Source organism: Nyctereutes procyonoides, unplaced genomic scaffold (genome assembly GCF_905146905.1).
Source record: "Nyctereutes procyonoides isolate TBG_1078 unplaced genomic scaffold, NYPRO_anot_genome, whole genome shotgun sequence".
NCBI classification, from domain to species: domain Eukaryota; kingdom Metazoa; phylum Chordata; class Mammalia; order Carnivora; family Canidae; genus Nyctereutes; species Nyctereutes procyonoides.
In genome coordinates this window covers 41,868,396-41,892,981 of record NW_026575131.1, presented here as the reverse complement: position 1 = coordinate 41,892,981, position 24,586 = coordinate 41,868,396, and the positions used below count along the sequence as shown (strand labels likewise).

Sequence of the window (24,586 nt, the reverse complement as noted above, 5' to 3'; positions counted from 1 at the left end):
AAAGTCAACTGCATATCTACACACCAGCAACAAGCTGAAAATGTAACAAAAATTAAGGCTTTCAGAAATGAATATATCAAGATACCAACGTCTTTCTGGAGGAAACTATAAACAAGAAGATAATGAAAAACTTAATCTCTATTTAAAATATAATATTTTATATATATATTTATATAGAAATATATATTTTATATAAAAACTTAATTAGAGAATGTCTGAATACTCAATTTGAACATAGGAACAGGAATACTCAACACTGTAAGGATGTCAAGTCTCCTCAGAATCATCTTGGGGCAGGCAGGTGGAGGGAGTGGGAGAAACCTAACAAGCAGATCCTAAGGAGAACAAGTCTGAGAAACGAGAGGACATCCCAGAAGACTAAGTAGGGGTTTGCCCTACTTGCTATATCAAGATTTAATATAAGCTATAGTCACATTATGAGCCCTAAAACAGATCCTCCCACATATGAAAACTTACTGGAGATGGTACTGCAGATCAAGGAGAAAGGATGCATTTTCAAGTAAATGGTGCAGACAACTGGGTATTCACTCAGAAAAAAAAAAAATGAAACCATAGCTCTATCTCACAACACATACAAAAATTAAGTCCTAATAAATTAAGGACAAGGAAAAAATAAGTATCATCACCTCAAGGATAGGTAAGACTTTCTTAAAACAGCACTAACCATGAGGAAACATACCATGCATGTGATATATTCAATTACACCATAATTAATAAATTCTGTATATCATAAGACACAGAAGAGTAAAAATACAAGTCACAAACTGGGAAAAGATACTTGCAAAAAATACTGCCCAAGCAGAATTATATTTAGAATATAAAGAATCCCTAAAAAATAAATACTAAATGAACAGCACATATAAAAAGACACTTCACAGAAAACAGGACTGGCCAATAAAAAATGACAAGATTATTAAATAATCTATTTAGCAATTAGGGTAATACAATTTAAAATCACAAAGAATTTACTATTATAAACCCTGACAACTCCAAATAAAATATTCTGATAACTCCATTATATGAATGCAACATTTCATTTTTTTCAAAAAATGAATTATCTTCAATTTTTTAAAGATTTTTTTTTGAGAGCGAGAGAGGGAGCACATGAGCAGGGGTAGTCACAGAGGGAAAAGCAGGGAGCCTGACATAGGACTTGATCCCAGGACCCTAGAACCATGATCTGAGCTGAAGGTAGACACTTAATCGAATAAGCCACCCAGGAGCCCTCAAAAATAATGTTAAAAGAACTTCTCTGGATAAATGTTTTCTAGTCCCCAGTGGGTGATCATGTGGCTTATTTTTCTACAAGCACTGACAAAGACAGCCTCTGACACAGGAATCCATCAGCATTTTGACTGGTGTGGCACAAGATTCACTAGAAAACAATGTACTGGCTTTAGAAGATTTACCATTATCTTTGAAGAGTTGTCTCCCACCAACCTCTACTCCCCTTTAAAGAACATACCTTTGGCTCCTCAAATAGTATTTAAATGTTATCAAGTAGAAAACATTCAAGTACTAAAAATCCCCTAGTCTTCACTGTCGAAAGAGATTCTATCTCAATATTTATCAGTAAAACTTTATACTCATTCAACAAGAGAATATATTTACTCCAAAACCCTTTGGTGTCCAAAATCAGAATAACTGACTTGGGAACTTTCTGATTGGCTCAGAAAAGAGATAACTCACACAGGCCACTTACCTGTCATCTGGCCTTTTTGTTCCCCTCTCATAGGCAGAAGAAGGTGGTGAGAGAGAGCCCCTTCGTTTCCTTTTCTCTTTATTTTGAGTTTGCTTGTCTGGGTCTCTCTCTCTTGACCTGTTAGGAGTCTTTGGGGCAGCTGTTTGATCTCTGAAGCCAACAGCATCCCTTCCTCGTTCAGTTACTAAGGGAAAAGGGTTTTTAAAAATTTACTTGGCAGACTCTTCTCCATCATGATAGCACGTCAACTGTATAATACAATTTCTATCCAACAAATGGATCTATGGACTCCTCCCTTATAGACCCATCCTGAATTTGGATGAGACACAAGGTTTTATGTGTATGTGCACTCTACTTCCTGAAATCTCTGCCATGAATTCTCTTTTCCACCTTTCCCAACCGTCAAGCCTTCAATGCTTCTAACAAGTTCTATGGAACACACACATGAAAAATATTCCCATCACCTTTAACAAGGCAGTCTGCTTGCAGTTCAAAATATAAAAGCCTTCTATTGCCCCTGTAACTCTGTATATTTACAATTTATAGAAGAGCAACATGGCATGCTAAGCTTAAAAATCTCAAAGGGAAACAGTCTTTTTAATTTAAAAAAGGTGGGGGGAGGAATTAGACAATATTTTAAGAACTATCATTTCAAAAGGAAAATATTTCAAACACAGATGATAATAGGTAATAATTCAGGAAGTTATTAAAGCCAGAGAGCTCCATCTAAAAAAAAAAAAAAAAAAAAAAAAAAAAAAAGAATGCCATCTTCCTACTGAAAGATAATACTATTAACTTTTTCTATTCAGCCTCTTAGACTGGGCCTCACCCAATTCCATTGTCACTGCTCCCAAAAGCTGTGTTAGGTATCACTTTTCAGTGACCACACCTACTTTCTCATCTCCATAAGAAGTCTAAATCTCACCACTGAATATTTCAACATAAATTAACTGGTACTATATGCTGCTTTGTGTTTGTTAGCACTGCTACCTGATTAATCAGATTGCTCTCTTCTAGAAAGTATTTCTTATAAAATATCTCTCGTAGCACAAAGCAGATTCATGATAAATATTAATGGCTTTTTCTTTTTCTCACCTCAGAAAAACATGCTATTAATTGTTTTCTTCCCTAGTAGCAGGATTAGGTTTACATATGCCATTCTTGGTGTTCTTCTGTTAGTAGGTCAAAAACTCCATTTATTTGCAAAATGGTTGATCAGTGGCCATGTCCGAGCATTTGTCAGTGAGATGCTAACAGAACTCATCTATTCCACAAACTGGTAGAAAATGCTATACAATTAAAACAACTGTTCCAGTTCATAAGGAATTAGCACAACATCCTTTTGTGAAATACTACTACCTACTTTCATCTGAGTCTGCCCATGACTATTCTATTTCCTTCTTAAAACAAGGTTCCTTGCACTGGTATTAACTTCCTTAAAATGTAGCTATTTCTTCACTATATCCTGGTAAAACAAGAAAAGGAATCATACTATTAGTTCATATTCTGACTCTGCATCTTAGAATATGTGAGGTACAGAAGTTATCTCATTTATTCAGGCCAATTTTTCTCCTATTATAAAATGACAGTAACGCTAGACTATATATTTCCCAAAATATTTTACAGTTCTTAGGAATTTTAAAAGTTCTAAGTTATTTAATTGCTTGACATTGAGGGGTAACATAGAAGCCAGGCTTTAACTCTAAGTATTTCTTTAAAAAGCCTAACTACTGGGGGGAAGGGGGCCATAAAGGGAGAGGGAGGGACTAAAGTTAGCACACAAAAGATTCCTGAAAAGATTCCTGCTTCCTGAGAAGATTACAGTCACCCATTATAAACAATTTTCAGAAGGCATCTCTCAGAGGGCATACCAGACTAGGTATTTGCAAAACACGGGGGGGTGGGGGAGGACCCTTATAGGTATTTAAGTTTTGCCCATGATGGCTAATGCTTTCAACCCACTGAACCCAGAAAAGCTAGCCTCTGATCATCAAGTTTACAGTGGTGCCACTAGTTTTGCCAACCTGCACTACTCAACACTGCCTTCTTTCTTATGGGAAAAATTCTCTGCACTGTATGGATGTTTGGCTATGAAAAGACTAAACCAATAGAGTTAAAAATATTCAAAACAAAAATAAAACCCCAACAATGATGCAAAGTACACCTCACAGGGCTTTAACCTATAAGATTATTTAACCAATAAGATTTAAGATTATGAAAAGCTCATGTCAAAAATACAGAAAAAAAGACTAAAAACAAAACAAAGAAATAAAAAGGAAAAAAAAAAGCCAAAAATATGACCACACTGGCTCCTTCCCTCTATTTATATTGGGTCAATACTGGAGGGCTCAAGAGATGGACAATAGCCACAATAATTGACCTATTGTTTTCATCTTTAAAGAAGCATATTGATATTGGAAACATAACTAAGTGGTAAAAAACAGAAACCAGACTACCATGGCCTCCCTGTTATCTTTTCTGTAATAAAGATTCTTTTTCTTTTTTTTTTTTTTCCCCTCCAAGATTTTTGAGTAATCTCTACACCCAATGTGGGGCTCAAATCCACAGCCCTGAGATCAAGAGTCACACGTTCTACCAATCTACCCAGTCAGGTGCCCCTGTAATAATGATTCTTAACTTTGTGAGGGATCAATGACTTCCTGAGAATCTGATCAAAGTTTTGTATTTTCCCCATAATGTAAATAAAGGATTTTGCATATAAACATCTACAGGTAAAGACACAAACATCTAGGAATACAGGTTTAACAATGCCTGCTCTAGAGAAACAAATAAATGGAAGAAAAGCTACTAAAAGCCATGACTTCAAGGAAAGCAACAACACAGGTAGTATAAAGGGACATCTCCTTTGGCAAAAATTCACTAAGAAAGTATAAAAAAGCAAGCTTCCAAACTTTTACACCAAATATTTCATTTACCTAATTACATACTGTCTGCTAAAGTTCTTATCATTTACCTCTGCATATTTCCAAAAGAGTATTTGTAAAGCCATATACACAGAGTACCTCTGAATACCTACTTGTGTTCTCCTTTTCAGTTTGACTTTTCTTTGGAATTCGATACACCTCCTGGAAAAATAAACCAAGAGAAGGGTTATTGGTGTGGAGTAGAAGCAGAGATTGTGTTGAAGCTGCTTAATTTCACATGGCAACAAAGGAATAGGAATGGGCTGGTATTTAAATATTCTCCAAAATTTGACTTACATCTAGCTTTAAATAAGAATAGATTCTGATTTAAAAAAAAAGAAAAAAAAGATGGATTTCTTAAAAATAAGTAAAAATTTGTAGCATAGAGGCTACACACACACACTTTTATCATGTATATTTATGTTTTTTTAATATTTATTTATTTATTTATTTATTTATTTATTTATTTATGAGAGAGAGAGAGAGAGAGAGAGAGAGAGAGAGAGAGAGAGAGGGGGAGGCAGAGACACAGGAGGAGAGAGAAGCAGGCTCCATGCCGGGAGCCTGACGTGGGACTCGATCCCGGGACTCCAGGATCACGCCCTGGGCCAAAGGCAGGCGCCAAACCGCTGAGCCACCCAGGGATCCCCATATTTTGTTTTTTAAACATCAAAAGACTTGTATGATTTCATTAGCCAAATAGAATAAATAACTGGGACATTATATTTCTGGCAGAAATATACTTCCTGATAATCTTCACTTCTGTATGTTTTCTGCCTATAAAATGAAGTCATCTATAGTTTCTTTACTGAGAGTATTCATAAGAACAATTCTAACTTCTCACTTGCCATCCCTACTTAAGGGAAGAAGGGTCAGTAATTACTCAGCTATATAAAAAACATCTCAGAAAAACTATGTGTAAAGACAATGTCTCTCATTTATATTTTTCTATAAATGCAAAACCAACTTGGCTAATGACCAAATGTAACATTTACTTTCATATTTTAAAAAAAGAAAAGCATTAGATCATCATTGCTCTTGAAACAGCCATCTAATAGTATACCAAAATTGTTCTTGACAAATGTAAACTATGTTTTTAAACCCTGACTACCTTTTCTCATGTATAAAATCTAAGGCTTAGAACATGTTGTTTCCTGACAATTCCTCACTGTTCTAATCATCAAGTAGCTCAACATTTACTTATCCAGTCACTTTAGTAAGTGGGCAAATGGCAAATCCATACATCCTCAACAGTATCTATCACGATACTCCTCCTTTAGAGTAATCCCATAATATAGACCATACCTGTATGATTTGGTAATTCCATTTTTTTTTTTTTTAGCAATTGTACTCCAAGAAAATCAAAGAATTCCTCTTTCCACATGATTGTTGGCTCTAGCATATTTGTGGAAAATAAGAAATAATCCACATGCCATACAACTGACGAAGGGTCAAGATTTAATACTCAGTTGCAATTACAGATGACAAATACAAACCAGATACTGGGGCAATCTATATGAACATAGGTTTTTTAGGAAAAAATCCTTCAACTCTCCAGGCATGCTTATAAATCACCTAATAAAGATGATTATCATAACTAGATGTGCACCTGTGTGCTAGGTATCATATTAAGCATTTCAAAGCATTACCTTTTCTGAGCTTCAAAACACCTCTATGAGGTAAGTACTATTATCTCCATTTTACAAATGGGAAAACCTACTTAAAAAACTTGGCAATCTGTCCAAGGTTATGAGGCTATCAGATAGTATGACTCCACAACAATTTTATCTTCTGTACAAGATGACACAGGATATGGTGAACAGTCAGCACTATTTGGGAAGAAGTACTACTTAAGGAACTTATGCATAAATGTAGGTGGCATCCTCTATTCCCCTAGCCCCTCTTTCCTATATAGGACTTCCATTAGAACTGTGATTCTCAACTCTGGGTGCACAATTAGATCATTCCAGGAAACTTTCATAGAGATACTGTCCCTGACAAATAAACTCTAAAATTCCGGGCATGAGTCCCAGGCATCTCTAATTTTTTTTTTTGAAGCTCTCCAGATGATTCTGATGCCTACAGAAAATTGAGAACCACTGAACTACTAGCTTCTCTTAGCAGCCTTCACTCATTCCTCGTTACAGAGGAGAATGAGAATGAATTGTGTATGCCTGTCCTCAGCTCAAAGACACCTGGGGGCGCTCCTTAGAGGGATGTCTGAAGTGGTCCAGCTATCAGTGTTCAGCTGTGGGTCATACTGAATCATGGATAAATACAGTAAGGAAAAGCTGACACTCTTAGTTAGCTCTGACTCCTCTGTCCACCCCTCAAAGAGGTTACCAAACTTGGGGAAAAAGTAAGAATGCCACTTATCAACACCTACCCACACTGTAACAAAAAAAAACAGTCTTCTATTAATTTTTAAAGGCTTCAAAATGGCTGTTGCATTAGGTGCGCTGTAAATCTAGGTACTCCAAAAGGTAACACGTTCATTCATAAAGAGTACTTAGAACATATAGATACACAGTTGACATGTCTGTGTCAAACAACGATTACACAATTTTTACCTAGTTTCTTTGGTCTAAGTTCATTACAAGTGTTTATTACAATAATTTATTACACAGATCTCAAGTTGGGACCCATTCTATGGTGGCAACTAATGTAACAGCTGAAATGTTTCTCAAAAATATATTCTTAACTCCATTCAAAAGTTTAGAGCAACTGGGGGCTCCTGGATGGCTCAATCAGGCATCCAAGTCTTGATTTCGGCTCAGGTCATAATCTCAGGGTTATGGGATTGTGGAGGCTACTTGAGATTCTCTCTTCTCCTCTTCTTCCCTTCCCCCACTGCCCCCTCTAAAAATAAAGTTTAGAGCAAGTGCTGAGTAGAAAATGTATTCTGATGTTCATAAAATGGATGACTGGGCAGCCCCGGTGGCCCAGCGGTTTTAGTGCAGCCTTCGGCCCGGGGCATGATCCTGGAGACTTGGGATCGAGTCCCACATCGGGCTCCCTGCACGGAGCCTCCTTCTCCCTCTGCCTCTCTCTCTCTGTCATGAATAAATAAAATCTTTAAAAAACTAAAAAACTAAAAAATAAATAAAATGGATGATTATTACGGACTTGTGACCAAGAACTATTGACTTTTACTCTGTGTCTAACACGATGGGGAACAAGTTCCATCAACATGCACCCAAGCGCTTGGGAGCTACTAACTTGATCCTCCTCTTCATACAGTTAAAGCTGTTTATAAAATTTAAACTGGAGGGATGCCTGGGTGGCTCAGTGGTTGAGTGCCTGCCTTTGGCCCAGGGCATGATCCTGGAATCCCGGGATTGAGTCCCACATCGGGCTCCCTGCCTGGAGCCTGCTTCTCTCTCTGCTTATGTCTCTGCCTCTCTCTCGCTCTGTCTCACATGAATAAATAAAATCTTTAAAAAAAAAATTTTAAACTGGAAACTCAGATAATCTACTTTGAGGTCCTGAATTTCTCCAAAGTTCCACAATAACGCAAACTGAGAAGGAAACAGTCATGTGAAGATTACTATAATATTTCTTAAAATCATTCTATCCTGTGAATAAATAGCAGTAAGGTTAACTTACATGATATGGAACTCTGGAATACTTTCATATCTCCAGAAAATTACAGAAAAATGTTTATCTGAATCGGATTCATTTATATTTACCCTCCATGTAAAATCACTTTAGTTTGCTAAAAATTTTACTCAAGAGACTGGTATGTTATGAAAGAACTCTAAAACTATGAGTCAGGAGGCCTGGGTTTGGGGACTATCCTTTACCTCAGAGGGACCTAAAAGAGTCTGACCCTAGGTCACTCCACCTAATATTTTTTTACCTAACACCCTGTTTTTACTTCTTTGGTGTCTAGGTGCTGATCCTAAGTAACACACATTCACATGCACTCAAAGCTGTAAGTCATAAGGGCCAAGACTGTCTTACTCTTTGCTGTATCTCTAGCACCAAGAAAATGTCTGGCACACAGGCAATACCCAATCACTGTTGCATGGACCAATAAGTGAAATTCTACTCATAATTTGCAGAAATCAAAACCACACAGTGCTAAATAACTTCAAGTATTGCACAAGCTCATTTAAAAAAAATCACTAAATTTATACCTTCACTCTCTTTCATCGCTGGTAAGAATGCTGTTTATAGGCCTCACATATAGCCACAAACATATTTGCAGGTTGTATTTCCAGGGTCAGGTTAATAAGCATGCATCTGCAACATTTTGAACTCTTATCAATGTTTAGAACAGCCTATGCTTGAGTCAATTAATCATTACTCTTCAGTCAAAGGCTCAGAATCAATCTTCAGAAATTGTTTGATAATCACTGAATCACTGATAAGCTCATGCACAAACACTGCATCCAACATCCCTTTATAAAAGTACATAAATATGCGTGTTGTTTTTAATTTGTAGACACAAAGATAGCACGAGTTCTTTGATAGCTATATGTGGAAATCTGGTTTGCTCATTTATATAACAAGTATTCAGGTAGAAACTAGGTATAAAAAGCACATATCAAAGGTCTCCTATGTTTAAAGGGTACTGAAGATACACAGTACCAGTCACCAAGAGATTCACAGGCTAACAATCGTGGCTGACAATTCTTATTATGTGCCATGTCCTTTAACTGCATTCTCATATATTCTTACACTGTTATAAGAAGTACCTTTGCTGTATCTACATCACATAGAAAACAGGTTCAGAGAGGCTAAATATACTAGGGTCATATGGTGCCACAGTGGGCTATATATTAGACCCAGGATCTAGGCCTAGATTTGTCTCTGTCCAAAGCATACACTTAACCACTACTGCTACCTCCTGACCATTCAAGGAAAAGAGAAAGTAAATGTACACTATCTTATACTAAAACTGGCCTTAAGAGAGAGGACTGGAAAAAGCATCCTGAAGGAAATAAGTATTTGAATTATACTGAAGAATGACTAGGAGTTGTATATAGAAAAAAAGAGGCAGAGAATAAAAACATGGTATACTGAACACATGTGTTTATTCCAACTCCATCCTGAAGTCCTAGAAAGTGACAGTGGAAGAACAAAAAAGGTATAAACTCATCTGTATTATCTTTTCTTTCTAAGAAATCAGTACTGAATGTACATGTATACTTAAATTTCTTTCTACTCCATACATTCTCTTTCATGTTCTTTCATTTGATGATTCACAAAGAAAAATACAGTACCCATGAAATAAGATGCTCTTTAAAAAGAAAAGAAAACATAAGAATAAGAACTATGCTAGAAAAAAGAGTTGAATGTCACCCAGAAAGCAGAACCACAGTCAAGAAAGAAAATGGGAGATCAAAAAATAAAATTAGAGGGTAAGTGCTATATAGATAACTTACATCTTACAGGTATGCCAGAAAGCAAGGAGAAAGAAAACTGAGGGAAGTAGTAAAAAAAAGAAAAAATAAAAAAGGGGAAAAAAGAAAAAGAAAAAAAAAGAAAATTTTTTAGAACTTAAAGATACGGGGCAGCCCGGGTAGCTCAGCAGTTTAGCGCCACTTTCAGCCCAGGATGTGATCCTGGAGACCCAGGATCAAGTCCCACGTGAGGCTCCCTGCATGGAGCCTGCTTCTCCCTCTGCCTGTATCTCTGCCTCTCTCTGTGTCTCTCATGAATAAATAAATAAAATCTTAAAAAAAAAAAAAAAAGGAAACAAAGATATGAGTCACCAGATGGTTATCAAGGCACCTACAAAGGAACTGAAATGGCATCAGACTTCAATAGATAGCAACATTGTAAGTAGAAAATGATATGTCTTAAACATTTTAAAGAAAGATTTATTCCCAAATGATAGTTATATGATCTCCCAAACATGCAAGAATAAAATAAAGGCATTTTTCAGATCTATAGGCCTCAAAATTTTATTTCCCAGAAGAGAATGTTGAAAATCAAGACCTTGGGGGGTCTAAAATTCAAGATTCTCAGTTCTGTGTCACACATTTCATAAATTATCTACAGTGCAAATAGTACCATACTAGAACTTTAAAAAAATTCCTGATAGGAAAAAGCTGGAAAGTTAATGTAAATGAATTATTTAGCATATAGAATATGACACAGACATATTAATACATATTATATATAAATTCAACTAGGCATTCAATTATCCTTGCTCTACTTTTGCACAAATAACCAGGAAGTAGTGGCCACTTAAAATAACACTTGCAAAAGACCTAAAGATGTCATTCAAATCCATCATAATTTTATAAAAAGTTCTCTTCCAACAATACAGTCCCTAACAGAAAATTTTAGTTACTTAGAAACTGCATTTTTAGAATGACTGCTATAATTAGAAATTGCAATTTTTGAAAGATTTTGAGAGAATGTGAGAACATGTGCACGTGCTCACTCACCTGAGCAGAGGGGAGGGGAAGAGGGGGAGAGGGATAGGCAGACTCTGTACCCCACAAGGGGGCTCAATCCCACCACCAGGAGACCATAATCCAAGGCAAAATCAAGAGAGTCCCATGCCCAACTGACTGAGTCACAACAGGCACCCTGATCATTTTTTTTATTTAATAAAGAGAGATGGAGGTTTTGGATATGGGTTACTGAGAAAATGATGATGCTATTAATAAAAACGTACAACAGAGAATGATGAATCAGCTTGCAAGAGAAGATTATGTACTTGCATCTGAAAGGCAAAGAGTCAACAGCTGAAAATACAGATCAGAAATTTAGGAAAGAGGCTAAGGAAAGAGATCCACATTTTGGGAAAATCTTAAGAGATAACTTATATTGATTGTGGTACTTAGGAGACTGCCAAGAGAGAAAGTACATACAGAAAAATAGGATGACTTGAAAGAAAATAAAATTTAAAGGTGGAAGGTCTTTATACTTGATTCATACAGTATTTTCCTATTTTTTAATGAACACTTGCCAACCATCCTGTTCTGAGCATATATCCAAAGAGAATGAAAGCAGGATCTCTGAAAGAGCTGCACTCCCATATTCACAGCCGCATCACTCACACTAGCCAAGATATGGAAACAACTAAGTGTCTGTCAATAGTTGAGTAGAGAAGATATAGTGTACAATTACATGATACAATATTATTCAGTCATGAGAAAAAAAAGATACCTTGCCATTTATGACAACATGGATGAACGCTGAGGATATTATGCAAAGTGAAATAGAATGTAGAAAAATTGAAAACTTTATGCATTGCTGGTAGGAATGTGAAACGGTACAGCTATCATGGAAAAGTGACTGGCAATTCCTTAAAAGTTAAATATAGAGTTACCATGACTCAAACTCTCCACTTCTAGGTATATACCCAAGAGAAATGAAAACCAGTGTTCACATAAATATTCACAAAATAAACCAGTGTTGTACATAAATATTCATCATTAACTGTATTCCTAACAGGCAAAAAGTAGAAACAAAACAAAGGTCCATAAGCTGATAAATGGATAACAAAAATATCCATACAAGGGAATATTATTCACCTATAAAATGGAATTAAGTATTGATAAATGCCACAACATGGATGAATCCTAAAAATGTTATGCTAAGTAAAAACCAAACACAAAAAGCATTATATGATTCCATTTATCCTTGTTCACAGATTGTGCAAATTCACCAACTCACTAAAATTTATTTGTAATCTTCAAATCAGTAAGTTAGAGAAAACATCACTAATTCTTCCCCAAGAAGTTAAGACCACCATTGATGTTTTTTGGTATACTTTTCCCAAATAATGGACTGATACCATGATGCTGCCCTATTCTTTTTTTTTTTTTTTTGCACTATTCCTTAGTCTCTCAGAATCCTTTCATTACTCTTTCTGAAAATCAATGCATTTTTATTTTGTAACAGGTCTGCATTGTATTTGTATTGCATTGCCCAATTCTTAATAACAACGTGACTTTAGCTAAGACAACAACCCTTTAGACAAAGACAGATGCTAATGTCAGCAGAGATGGGATGTTTGGATGAAAACTTTTTTTGTCATAATGTTTTGTTTCTCTAAACAATTTTGAAAACGTGAAGATTAAGATACTGAGAACACCATATATTTGTGTATCTGCTTGTTATATATAAATGAATGTAGTTTTATGTATTTAATTAACTGTGAGAAGTTTTTCCAAGGTAATTGAATGTATTTGAAAATGATTTCAAAAAACCCCATCATATCCCAGGATTTTAAGGCATTTGTGAAGTTTTAGTATCAAAAGCAAACATACCAAATACTTATCTGGATTTACTGAATGCTGAAAATTTAGAAAAAGAGGTAAGAACTCAGAGAAACACACAACTTTGGGTAAGATATGACCAGTGATGGAACCTGATCCACAGGTTCTATACACTAGTTCAAAGATTAAAAATCGAGGCACCTGGGTGACCAAGTCCATTGAGCATCTGATTCTTGGTTTTGGCTCAGGTCAAGATCTTGGAGTCATGGAATTGAGCCCTGCATTGGGCTCTGCACTTAGCAGTCTGGTTGGTATTGTCTCCTCCTCTCTCTGCCCCTCCCCCTGGCTCATGTGAGCTCTCATAAATAAATGAATGAATGAATAAATGAGTGAATGAATAGAAAATAAATTAAAAATCCATTTTCTTAATTAACAGCAAAATAAAAAATGAACATATAACCTCAATATCTATGGCCCTACACTACCCCAAGGCCCAATCAAAGAAAAAAAAATTATTGGACAAATACTGCTATGTACCCTAGTTCCTCTTCCCTCAGCACAAATTCTGTGAAATACCTTCGATAATGGTTCTATTAGCTCCCTTTAACAGAAGGAAGAATTGTTAACTCCTATCAGCATGTCCTGGTACAGCATAAGAGTGTGGTTTTTACCTCACAAACTGTATTACAAATAGTGGGAATAGAGGGATCTCCATTAGGTCACAGAAGTCTTAAGATCTGACTACAAAGAAAATTTAAGGAGAGCATAAATGTCTGGAGAGTTCATAAAATCACACACATAAGAGGGGGAGAGGAAGAGAGTGAGGAAAAAGGGGAGTAGAATAATTTTATTTATTCTTTTAAGCCCCTGAAGATACTCTTCTAATTTCAGACAACTGGGTCCCCACAAAATGGGAGGTAATAAAATTGAATTTCAGTTTTCAGCCACTCAGACAAATGGGCAACACATATGGTCATAGTTCTCAAAATAGAAAATACAAATGTAAAGATGCTCAATACTTCATGCATAAGAGACATGCAAATGAAAACTACAATAACATTCTATTTTTGCCTATCAGTTCAACCAAGATAAAGTCAGACAATAATTGTGTTGGCCAAGGTGTATGAAATAGACACCCCTATGCATATACTTTGCTGATGAGCGTTAAATTGATATAACTGTAAAGATCAATTTGGCAAGACCTATTAAAATTACAGATAACACAGGACTCAGATATACTACTTTTAGTAATTTATCCAACAGGTATATGTGAATGTGTTTGAAATGACTTCTATAAAAAGTCCATGCTAAGCTAAAGAAAGGAATCAACTTGGAACGCCTGGGTGGCATAGTGGTTTAGCGCCTGCCTTTGGCCTAGGGCGTGATCCTGGAGTCCTAGGATCGAGTCCCACATGGGGCTTCCTGCCTGGAGTAGGCTTCTCCCTCTGCCTTATTCTCTCATGAATAAATAAAATCTTAAAAAAAAAAAAAAAAAAAAAAACCAAGGAGCTAAATAGTGCTACCAGCTTTATAAAAAAGAAGATACATGCACATAATATACACAAATTATCCCTGGAAGGATACACAAGAAGTTGATTGTGCTGACTGCCTTCAGGAAACAGGACAGGGGGCAAGGGTAGGAGCAAAATATTTCACTGTATGCCTTTTGAACTTTGTATCATGTACTGGAATGGCCTATTAAAAATTAAAATGAAAAGAAGAGAAAAAGATAATATGCCTCAGAAGAAGCCCTCAACAAAGTACCAAAAGACTTTTGGGGCATTATGGCTATATTCATAGGAAAGATGACCACCTGAGGGTCGTGAAGTCTCAGGCAGAGGCCTAAGGAACCAACAACTCTCAGGGCAACTTCTAAATGTTGCTTGCTCTTCAGCAAGTGTCAATACCTTAAAAAAAAAACAAACAAACAAACAAACCCTAGTTCACTGCTGTTTACTTTAAACATGTCCCCCAGCCCTTCCTTCTTCTCCAGTCTTACCCAGCTCGACTTTAATTCAAAGAATCTTAGCAATGCTCAGTTTTATTCAACACAGACCTAAATGTGCTGGGTTTACGCTAAGTACTAAAGCACAAGTAAGGACAGCAGACACAAGTCCTTACTTTCAAGGCCTCTCTAGCCCAATAGTAAATATGTGTGTAGAAAAGTAATTGTTTTCATGCTGGTAAATAATCATTGAAGAATAACCAAGGTCATGATGATTAAATGTTTCTTAATTTCAGAGTTCTGTTTTCAAGGCAAATTAATTCCAAATCTAAGATTTTTTTTCCTTATACCTTTCAACTTTAACTACTTCTATGACTTTTCTAATCAAAACTTAAAAATCACCACAGCCCCCCAGGTGATTGTACTGAAGTTATATGTTGCACTGATCAACCCAGCGCTGCAGGGGGTCATTATTTAACACAGTACTGGAAGTCCTAGTCACAATAATCAGACAAGAGGAATAAGTAAAAGGCATCCAAATTGGTAAAGAAGAAATAAAACTTTCACTATTTATAGATGACATGGTACTATATATAGAAAACCCTGAAGACTCCACCAAAAAACTACTAGAATGATAAATGAATTCAGTAAGGTTGCAGGATACAAGATCAACATACAGAAATCCATGGCATTTTTTATATACTAATAATGAAACAACAGAAAGAGAAATTAAGAAAGCAATTTCATTTAAAATTGCACCAAAGATAATAAAATATCCAGGAATAAACTTATTAACCAAGGAAGTCAAAGACCTGTACTCTGAACACTATAAAAACATCAATGAAAGATACTGAAGACAACACAAACAATAGCAGGAACCCTCTTGGGGTCCAAATCATCTAGATAATACTATCTGGACCACAGTTCATTCCTTTCCTAACTCACACATAGACACATCCTTGAGAAGCGGCTCATATTTATGGACATTTGCCCCAGAAAAATCCCAGTTTTGCATATGATTTCAGGGGTTCTGAAAATCCCCTTAAGTTCAATCAGAGATCACAGGTTGAAAATCTCTTCATCATTAAGGGAAAAAAGATACTTGAACACACTAAAATGGTAGCTCCTATGACTTCAGAATGAATTTGGACTTATTACAGTTTCTAAATCAGAAGGAAATTAAGAGAACTCTGAAGTATTCACCAAAGGTACATAATTATATATGAACTGCATAGCAAGGATATAGAAATCACTATTAACTGGAACAGAAAAAGGAATGAAGAGAATAGGGGATTTAAATCAAAAGATTTGAATTGATTTTCAGCTCTGTCACTTAAAAGCTAAGTCACAAGCTCATAGGCCTGGTTCTTTACATTTTACAGGGGATAAAAACACCACCACTTACTTCACAGAGTTGTACAGATTATATGACACTGAAATATTTTCTGATAATCTACCAAATAAAATATACACACCACAGATTCAATAAGCAGCATCATACAGTGGAAAAAGATGGACTTCTTCACGTCTTCATTCAAAGATTTATGAAGTGCCAAAGGCCATACCAGGCCCTCATGGTACCCTGGGGAGACCTGAGTGACCAAGATAGAAGTACTCCCTGCTCTCACACTGTACAAGCATGAAATGTTATGGGCTATGACTGGAAAGGATGTTATAAGGCATATAGAAAGGGCAGAGTACTGTCTCAGAGGAATGAGAATGGCTTTCCCAGGGAAAGGATGAAACTTAAACAAGAAGAGACATCTAAACAAGACAGTGTTTTCAGGAATGAGTGAAAGTGTGTTTGTGTGTATATGGACCTTAGTAGCACAGACCCATTGGTGAACCAGAATGGCTTGAGGTGACATGGCATAAAGGATTAAGGACTAGACTATGCCACAGTATGCAAGCCTCATGAAGAAAAACGGATTTCACTCTAACAGTGTAATGAGGAACCATTTAGAAGTTTTGTTTATTTATTTACTTAAAGATTGTACTTATTTATTCATGAAAGACAGAAAAATAGAGACAGAGACACAGGCAGAGGGAGAAGCAGGCTCCCTGTAAGGAGCCCCATGCGGGACTCAATCCTGGGACTCCAGGATCATGCCCTGGGCTGAAGGCAGATGCTCAACCACTGAGCCACACAGGCATCCCCATTTAAAAGTTTTAAAAAGGACAGTGACATGAACAGATCTGCAGTTCCAAAAGGTCACTCTGGCTACTGGTTGTAGGGGGCACATACTAGTCATTCATTATTATTAAGAGGTATTATTATAACCACTATTTAAAGATACCATAATAAAAGTAACCCTTACTACATAAAAATCAAGAAATGGTCCTTGCTCTGGAAGACGTCATGTGATGGGAAATAAGCATCTAAGCAACTAATTTTAGTAATCTGTTAAGAGTTCTATCACTGTATAGAAATACAGAAAAGGACAAGCATCACAAAGGATAAACTGCAACTCCAGAAAAAGGACGATTTTAAAAGGAAAGAAAAAAAGACGACATTCCAACCAAAGTGAACATCATGTACAAGGACATGTAAGAGCGCGTATGTATGAATAGGCTGATGTGACTCATGCACTAAATGTGTAAGAAACACTGCTGGGCAAGAAAGTTACATAAACACAGAAGTATTTCCCATGCCATACCCTATAAAGGCTCTATTCTTAAATTAATGGAAATCTCTGTGATGCTACTAGAGGTTCCTGTTGATCACATGTGTTTTTAAAAAGAGAACACCAAAGTGTAATAAAGGATAACATGAAGGGGAAAAGAATGGGAGCAACATGGACAAACAGGAGGTTGTTGCAACAGTCCTAGCAAGAAATGACAGGAGCCTAAATTAAAAACGGTGAAGAGGAGACGTGACCTATTTAACATGCAGAACAAAAGAAATCTCAGGCGCTCCAAGAAATACCACCTTTCAAGGGACAGGCATAATAAGAACCATCAGTGAGAGTCACAGGGAAATTCAAATGATTCAAAAGAGGGTGTGGTCTCAGACTAAAAGAAGGAAAGACAAGGAAATGACAGGCCAAGTACATTATGTATTCACACATTTACTCATCTAGAAACACACATATATGTGTATATATGTAAATATATTCCTATGTATATGCATGTATTTATAAATATGTGTATTTTTAATGTGTATATATTTATATACATACAAGTATATAAATATGGATATGTTTACAGTCTGCTGACAGCTCCAACAAGCATTGCCCCAGTAGCAAGGACTTCATCTAAAGCCCAGATCTTGGTTTCTAAATATCATTTCCCATTACAAGAGAACCAGAGCTTCTTAGACAAATGGCCAATTCCAGGGCTGGGTAAAGGGAAAGTACAGAGAAACCTGAAATAGCATATTGTACCAGGTTAAAAAAGTAATGGCGACATGTTAAAATCACACAGAAGGGGAACTGAAAAGGTCTCACACTGGCCAAACAAGGGACAATTTATGCAAATAAATGAACTTAATGGGTCATAATTTAGTGTATAAACCAAGAATCCATGAGGCTCTGCAGCATAATTTAGTACTGGGGCAAGCGTGGTTATCACATCTACAAGATGGGTTTCCCTGAAGCTGCCAGTTCTTTTAGAATTCATCAAATTGAGGCTGCTCCAGCCAGAGCTGTAGTTAGTAGATTTAAGGCAAAGGAGACGGAGAAGAAGTCTGAAGAGGAATGGGAAAAGTTTGTGAAGTAATTAGTAATATTTTTGCCTTCAAGGTGAAGGATGGCCTGGGGGTAAAAAAGCCACCAGGGTGGTGGATATGAAGAACAGTAAAGGATCAGTGTTTCTTAACTTGAATAAGAAGCTGACTACACAATCACAATGGCTGGCCCGGACTTGCTGGCTTTAAAGACCAGCAGAATGAATACTCAGTGGGCCTTCTTTCAAGACAAATTGAAAATCACTCGCAACATGAGTCTGGCTATGAAGTTACAAAGTCTTCAGCTTCAGGGAGGCAAAGCTAGGCTATGAAGAATTCATTTTGTCTACCTTTGAAAATTAAGATGAGGTATGTAGATATGTACCCATATATTTGATTGTCAGAACTTAGAAACTACACATTGGCAAACAATATGAAATTTGTTTTTAATTTTTTTTCTAAGTAGGCTCCACTCCTAACATGGGGCCTGAGTTCACGACCCTGAGATTAAGAGTTGCATGCTCCACCAACTGAGTCAGCCAGGTGCCCTGAGATTTGTATTTAAACAGCTGTGACCAATTCTGTTCTTCCTAAACTCTAGGTGAAAAGAGCCTGCTGGCATACTACTTGCTTTGTTGAACTGCATACAAGAGTGCATTACAATGCTAATATGGTAATTACGGTTCGGGGTAAAATTGAGTTTCAGAATAAAACTAGGAAAAGCAAAATCTAAAAGCTATGTAAACAAAAGCTCTCATTTTGCTTATAAAGTATAAAGATCATTCTGCTGATGATTCAATTTAACTTCTCCTTGAAAGAACTAGGGAAGAAACAGAACACCCGTAGCTGGTCAGTAATTAGTACAGTGCACTTAATATTCTTCATCTACTTTCCACTAATAGTCTTAAAAATTCCGTACTGGGATGTTTAAAAAAAAAAAAAAAAGCTTTTAAATTTTGCATTTCATGCCATCAAATGGTATTTTCTTCCCAAATCAAAATAAATCTCACTGCAGTTTGGGGGAAAATATCTACAGCTGAATGCAGGCCTATTTTTAAAATAAAAATAGTTTCTAAATGAGTTTCCTTATTGAAAAATAAGTGTATTTTTGTTGTTAAAAATAAATGAACAGGGGCACCTGAGTGGCTCAGTCAGTTGAGCGTCCAACTCCTGATCTCAACTCAGGTCTTGATGTCAGGGTTGTGGGTTTGAGCCCCCATGCTGGGCTCCACGCTGTGCACGGAGCCTACTAAAAAAACATGAACTGAACAAATGAAGTTTGCTCTCAGATGCAGTTTACAAATTATAATTTCATATTTATTTAAATGTGTAAAGCTCTCAGTTCTTTGTTATAATTTTCTTCCTTCGTATAAGTTTAATTATCCACATTTATCTCCACTTTTTAAAAAATATTTTATTTATTTGAGAGAGAGTAGTGAAAGATAAAGCACAAACAGGGGGAGGAGCAAAGGGAGAGGGAGAAACAGGCTCCCCAGTGAGCAGAAAGCCTGAAGTGGGGCTCAATCCCAGGACCCTGGGATCATAACCTGAGCTGAAGGCAGACACCCAACCAACCCAGCCAAGCAGGTACCCCCCTTCCGAGTTTTTCTAATGCTAATATAATACCTAATAACTCAGTAAAATACAGGGTAAAATAATGCTTTTGGAAGAATGTCTAATAGAAAAGTAAAATAGAAAACAAAACAAAAAAAAACCCAAAAAAACTAAGAACCATCAATCTCAAGAATCCAGGAGTCTAAAGTGATATTAATCAATGAATACAGAACTACATGAGAAAGCAGTTAAAGCTCTTGCTTACAAGAAGGTCAACCAAAACACACAAGTAAAAGGAATGATGGGTTAGAAAATCACCACTTGGCAACCATAGTCATTAGTGATTCAGGCAAATTTGCCAGATGTTAAAACGAATAAATAAATTGATAAAAAACAGAGTATTTTCATATGTCCAAAGGTGCTCCTCTATGATTTTTATTTTAAAGACTTCATTCATTCATGAGACACAGAGAGAGAGAGAGAGGCAGAGACAGGCAGAGGGAGAAGCAGGCTCCCTGTGGGGAACCTGATGCAGGACTCAATCCCAGGACCACCACTTGAGGCAAAGGCAGACACTCAACCACTGAGCCACCCAGGAACCCCTATGACACTTTTTAATTGTAAGGAGACAACAGTAACTTTACAGCAGAAAAACCTGGCAGACACCTCCATAACCAAGTGATCAAACTTGGTGATACCAGTAACAGGACAAATCACCATCAAATAAAGGACACTAATAATCTTGACAAAATGTATAACCTGAATCCAAAAGAAAACTTCAGACAAGCCCAAACTGAGGAAAATTTTAATAACTTCAAAAATATTTTAAAAACTGGAAGTTTATAAAAGGCAAAGACTGAGGAATTATTCCAGATTAAAGGATACTAATGAGATACAACTCAATGTAACACTTAGCTCAGATTCTACATCAGATTTTTTTTTTCCTACAGAGGACATTATGTGTATAACTGGCAAAATCTGAATGAGATCTGCTGCTCACATAATCAATAGTATTATGTCATAGTACCTTGCTGGGTTTGATAAATATACTGCAGTCATACAGAAGAATGTCCTTGTTTTTACCAAATATATACTAAAATATCTTAGGGGCAACAGGCATCATATCTGTAACTTACTCCTTCAAAGTTAAAAAAAATTAAGAGAAAATGACTAAGCAAATTTGGTAAAATGTTAACTTTGGGGAATCTGGGTGAAGGGATAAGAGGAACTTTTAGCTGACTTTTTTCTGTTTGTCACTAGAATGTATCACATGCAGAATGCACAGAATAGTATTCTTGCAGTTTTCCTATAAGTCTGGAATTACCTCAGAAGTAAGAGTTAACAGTATTAAGAAGAAAAACTTACACATTTTTATTATGGTTACATATAAGACTAGATTATACCAATTTATTTATATTCAAAAAATCCTAACGTTTCCAACTAACCTGATCATGGTCCTGAGGGGAAAAACGACATTCCTTAAAGGTCTTTTCTAGCCCAGCAGTTCTATCATGGATATCCTCTCCCACTTCTCAGTCTTACATCCAAATTATTTAAAGTAGCTTTTCCAAGACACCTGAGTGGCTCAGTGGTTGAGCATCTGCCTTTGGCACAGGTCATGATCCCAGGATCCTGGGGGGAGCCTACTTTTCCTTCTGCCTATGTCTCTCCCTGTCTCTCATGAATAAATAAATAAAATCTTAAAAAAAAAAAAGTAACTTTTCCTAACCAGAGTCAAGCCTTTTTTAACTTCATGAGCTATTAAAACATGATCATTATGTCTTTAGGGAAATAAATTAAGAGCACATCTAAAAGAATAAAGTGTCAAAAAGACTTCACTCAAAATCAGACTGTTTGAAGCAGCCAGCATCTGAACTTTACCATTTAGATCAATTACTGGCAAACTTCTTCTGTAAAGGACAAGACAGTAAATATCTTAAGGCTTTGCTGGCCATTCAGACTCTGAAGCAACTACTCAACTCTACCCTTGCAGTGCAGAAGCAGCCAGACATTCTGTAAACGAATGAGTATGGTTCTGTTCCCAAAAAAACTTTACAAAAACAAGCAATGGGGCAGATGTGGCCCCTATTTAGATGAAAGGATTTATCTGATAATAACAAAAGGGACTACCAGTAAGTTGTAGATGAGGTTTATCTTTTACCAAGTCTGACACTTATAAAAAAAAAAAATTCAACATAGCAGTATTTGAGACCAATTTTAGGGGCAATTCTGAATTTTAAAGAAAAGGATAATATTGATCCTTATGGATACAGAATCATCTCAATGAAGGATTTGGAAATTTATCACAGAAATCCAGGGCACATAATTTCATTTTGAAATGTTGCATAGCATATTCTACATACAGTATTGGTTACAGACCAAAACTCATGTAGCGACTCAAAACTTCAGTTGGGTAACTGTGTTTTCTTTAAACTTTCTATAAAGACTTTAACACTTAACTGTCCAGGCAAATAATATGTCGAATTAAAGAAAACGTCTTGAGATAAACATGGAAAAGATAAGAATAAGAATACCATTAAAGAATAGTCCTACTTATCACATGTACAGAATGTTGCCCCTAAATCACCTAATCCAAGTATAACTGTATCTACGCAGATTTCTCTGGAGAGAAATCTCCAGAGAGATGCACATCCTATAATCTAAGTATTTAAAAGAGAGGCTCTGGAATCACTAGCCATCACAGTCTACTGGATATTGAACTGAAACGAAAACTGCCAAATTCACGGGAACCTTACCTCTTCTCATGATCCAAATGAAGACTTTTCCAAATTATAATTAATCACCACTTACAACCAGCTGTTTTGCCCTGTGAAGTCTAGGGTAGATTTTCAGCATGAGGGGTGATGTACAATAATTCCTTTTGCAAACAGAAATATATGTACATGTCCCTGCCGAAAATGTAGCCTGGCAAATTTGCATGTGAAAATGAATACACGCTTATGTGTAGCAATGTGTTAGGAGATGTTTCCTGTTGAGGTCTACTTTAGGAGTCAAAATGTGTAAGCCCTGTGAAGCCAAGGCAGCAGTCCTGTGTATAGAGGTATAGAAAAAGTAGCTCACTTAATCCTTTCTCGCCAGGAGTCGGGATTTTCCCAGAACGACATCCATTGTCGGCAATGGACGCACCAAAATAACGCCGGCGCCAGTGAGTTAACCACCTCTGTCCTCTTTTCACCTATTATATTTTTCATGCATCATCCAACTTCCCAACCATCTTCCTGTTTCTTCACAGAATGCACGCTAGGTTCTTGTTTTTCTTCAGCACGAAGTTGAAAATGGAGTTGAGAAAAGGAGACACATGGTCAGCTGGTGATGTTAACAAGCTCCTTGCTGCCCTGAGAAGCTAGATGGAAATGGTTCAAGTTACAAGGGGGATCATCATCAGATCTGGGAGGACAAAGAGTAATTCATGAAGCTTCATTCCCTTCCCTCCCACCCTCTCTCATTTACTGATGATCCCTATGGTCTGCCTTCACAGTAAAATCAAGATTAAGGATCTGAAGCAACCTCTTTCAATTCTTCACTTCATCCAGTATGTAGGAAGGCCAAGTGGAACACATGTCCAACAATGTTACAGTGGCCCCAGAAGGTCAGGGAAGCTTGAAGTGGCTAACATAACCACAATCTTAGATCAATGTTTTTTTAGTATGATCTCAGAATTAACATCAGCAACTAAAACAATGCTTGGCAACAGGTGCTTAATAAAGGTTGGATGAGTAAGACATTTTCTTTTCTGCTAACGTCTACTTGAACACATAGGTGGAAGTCAGACAGAAGTAGTTAACTCTTTCAATGCCGGGATAGTAGGAGTATACAATAATCACATCAAGTCCACGTGTTCACCTAAAACATGTTCATATTATGGGTTCTGATTTCAGTGTTCTGGTTAGATGCTAGCTAAAATATTTTATTTAAGGACAACCACAATCAGAGTTTTGGAATTAGAACCATGATAAATGTTAATTAGAATGACAGATGAATTAAGAGCCCCAGCACCAATGTGTAACAAAACATCAGAATTCAGTTAAGTTACATTTCTCAGTAATGCAATTCTAGATGGGTAATGATTCCAGAGCAAACTAAAGTTTGAAGAAGGAAAATCTTATTTAATGGCTTCCTTGATGCTAAGAATTAGGATAAATCCAAAGTATAAAGGTTAAGAAGGATATATTTTAAATATGAATAAAATTTTAAACCTCAAGTCAAGAGGATCATCAAACTACATAGTACTATGCAGTTTGATCTTTGATCAGATCACTGCTTTGATCTTTCAGATAGGAGGAGGGAGGACAACAAGCAGGGGAAGAAATAATTTTGTAGGACTCAAAAATATCTCAACTGTGAGCATAATTGACCAGCTTAGCTAATTAAGAATATCTCAGAGAGTAATTTAAACCACTACCATTACAATAAAAAAAAAACTATAGAGAAATAAAAGTATTTACTTTTTCCAGATTTTAAGAGACAGGTTTTTAAGAAATTATAACTCTCATTTTTAAAAATGTCAACCAGAGACGTAGCAGGCAAAAGTGAACTACTAGATCTGCCCCCCCCCCCCCCCCGCTCTATAAA

At 36.4% G+C, this 24,586-nt stretch overlaps 1 protein-coding gene and 1 pseudogene across 3 annotated transcripts in view; one reads left to right on the top strand and one right to left on the bottom strand.

Annotated features, from left to right (window-relative positions):
- SETD2 (SET domain containing 2, histone lysine methyltransferase) overlaps nt 1-24,586 on the bottom strand; it is a 126,977-nt gene that overhangs the window by 35,379 nt on the left and 67,012 nt on the right. For 2 of the 3 annotated variants that reach the window (XM_055343496.1, XM_055343495.1), the window contains exons 13-14: nt 4,761-4,809; nt 1,724-1,907 (exon numbers count right to left, since the gene is read on the bottom strand). In XM_055343496.1, coding sequence (XP_055199471.1) covers nt 1,724-1,907; nt 4,761-4,809 — 233 coding nt within the window. Of the gene's footprint in view, nt 1-1,723; nt 1,908-4,760; nt 4,810-23,189; nt 23,358-24,586 lie in introns of those variants that run through there. The other variant, XR_008666857.1, reaches the window with a different exon arrangement.
- On the top strand, nt 18,309-18,771 carry LOC129521736 (sterol carrier protein 2-like; annotated as a pseudogene).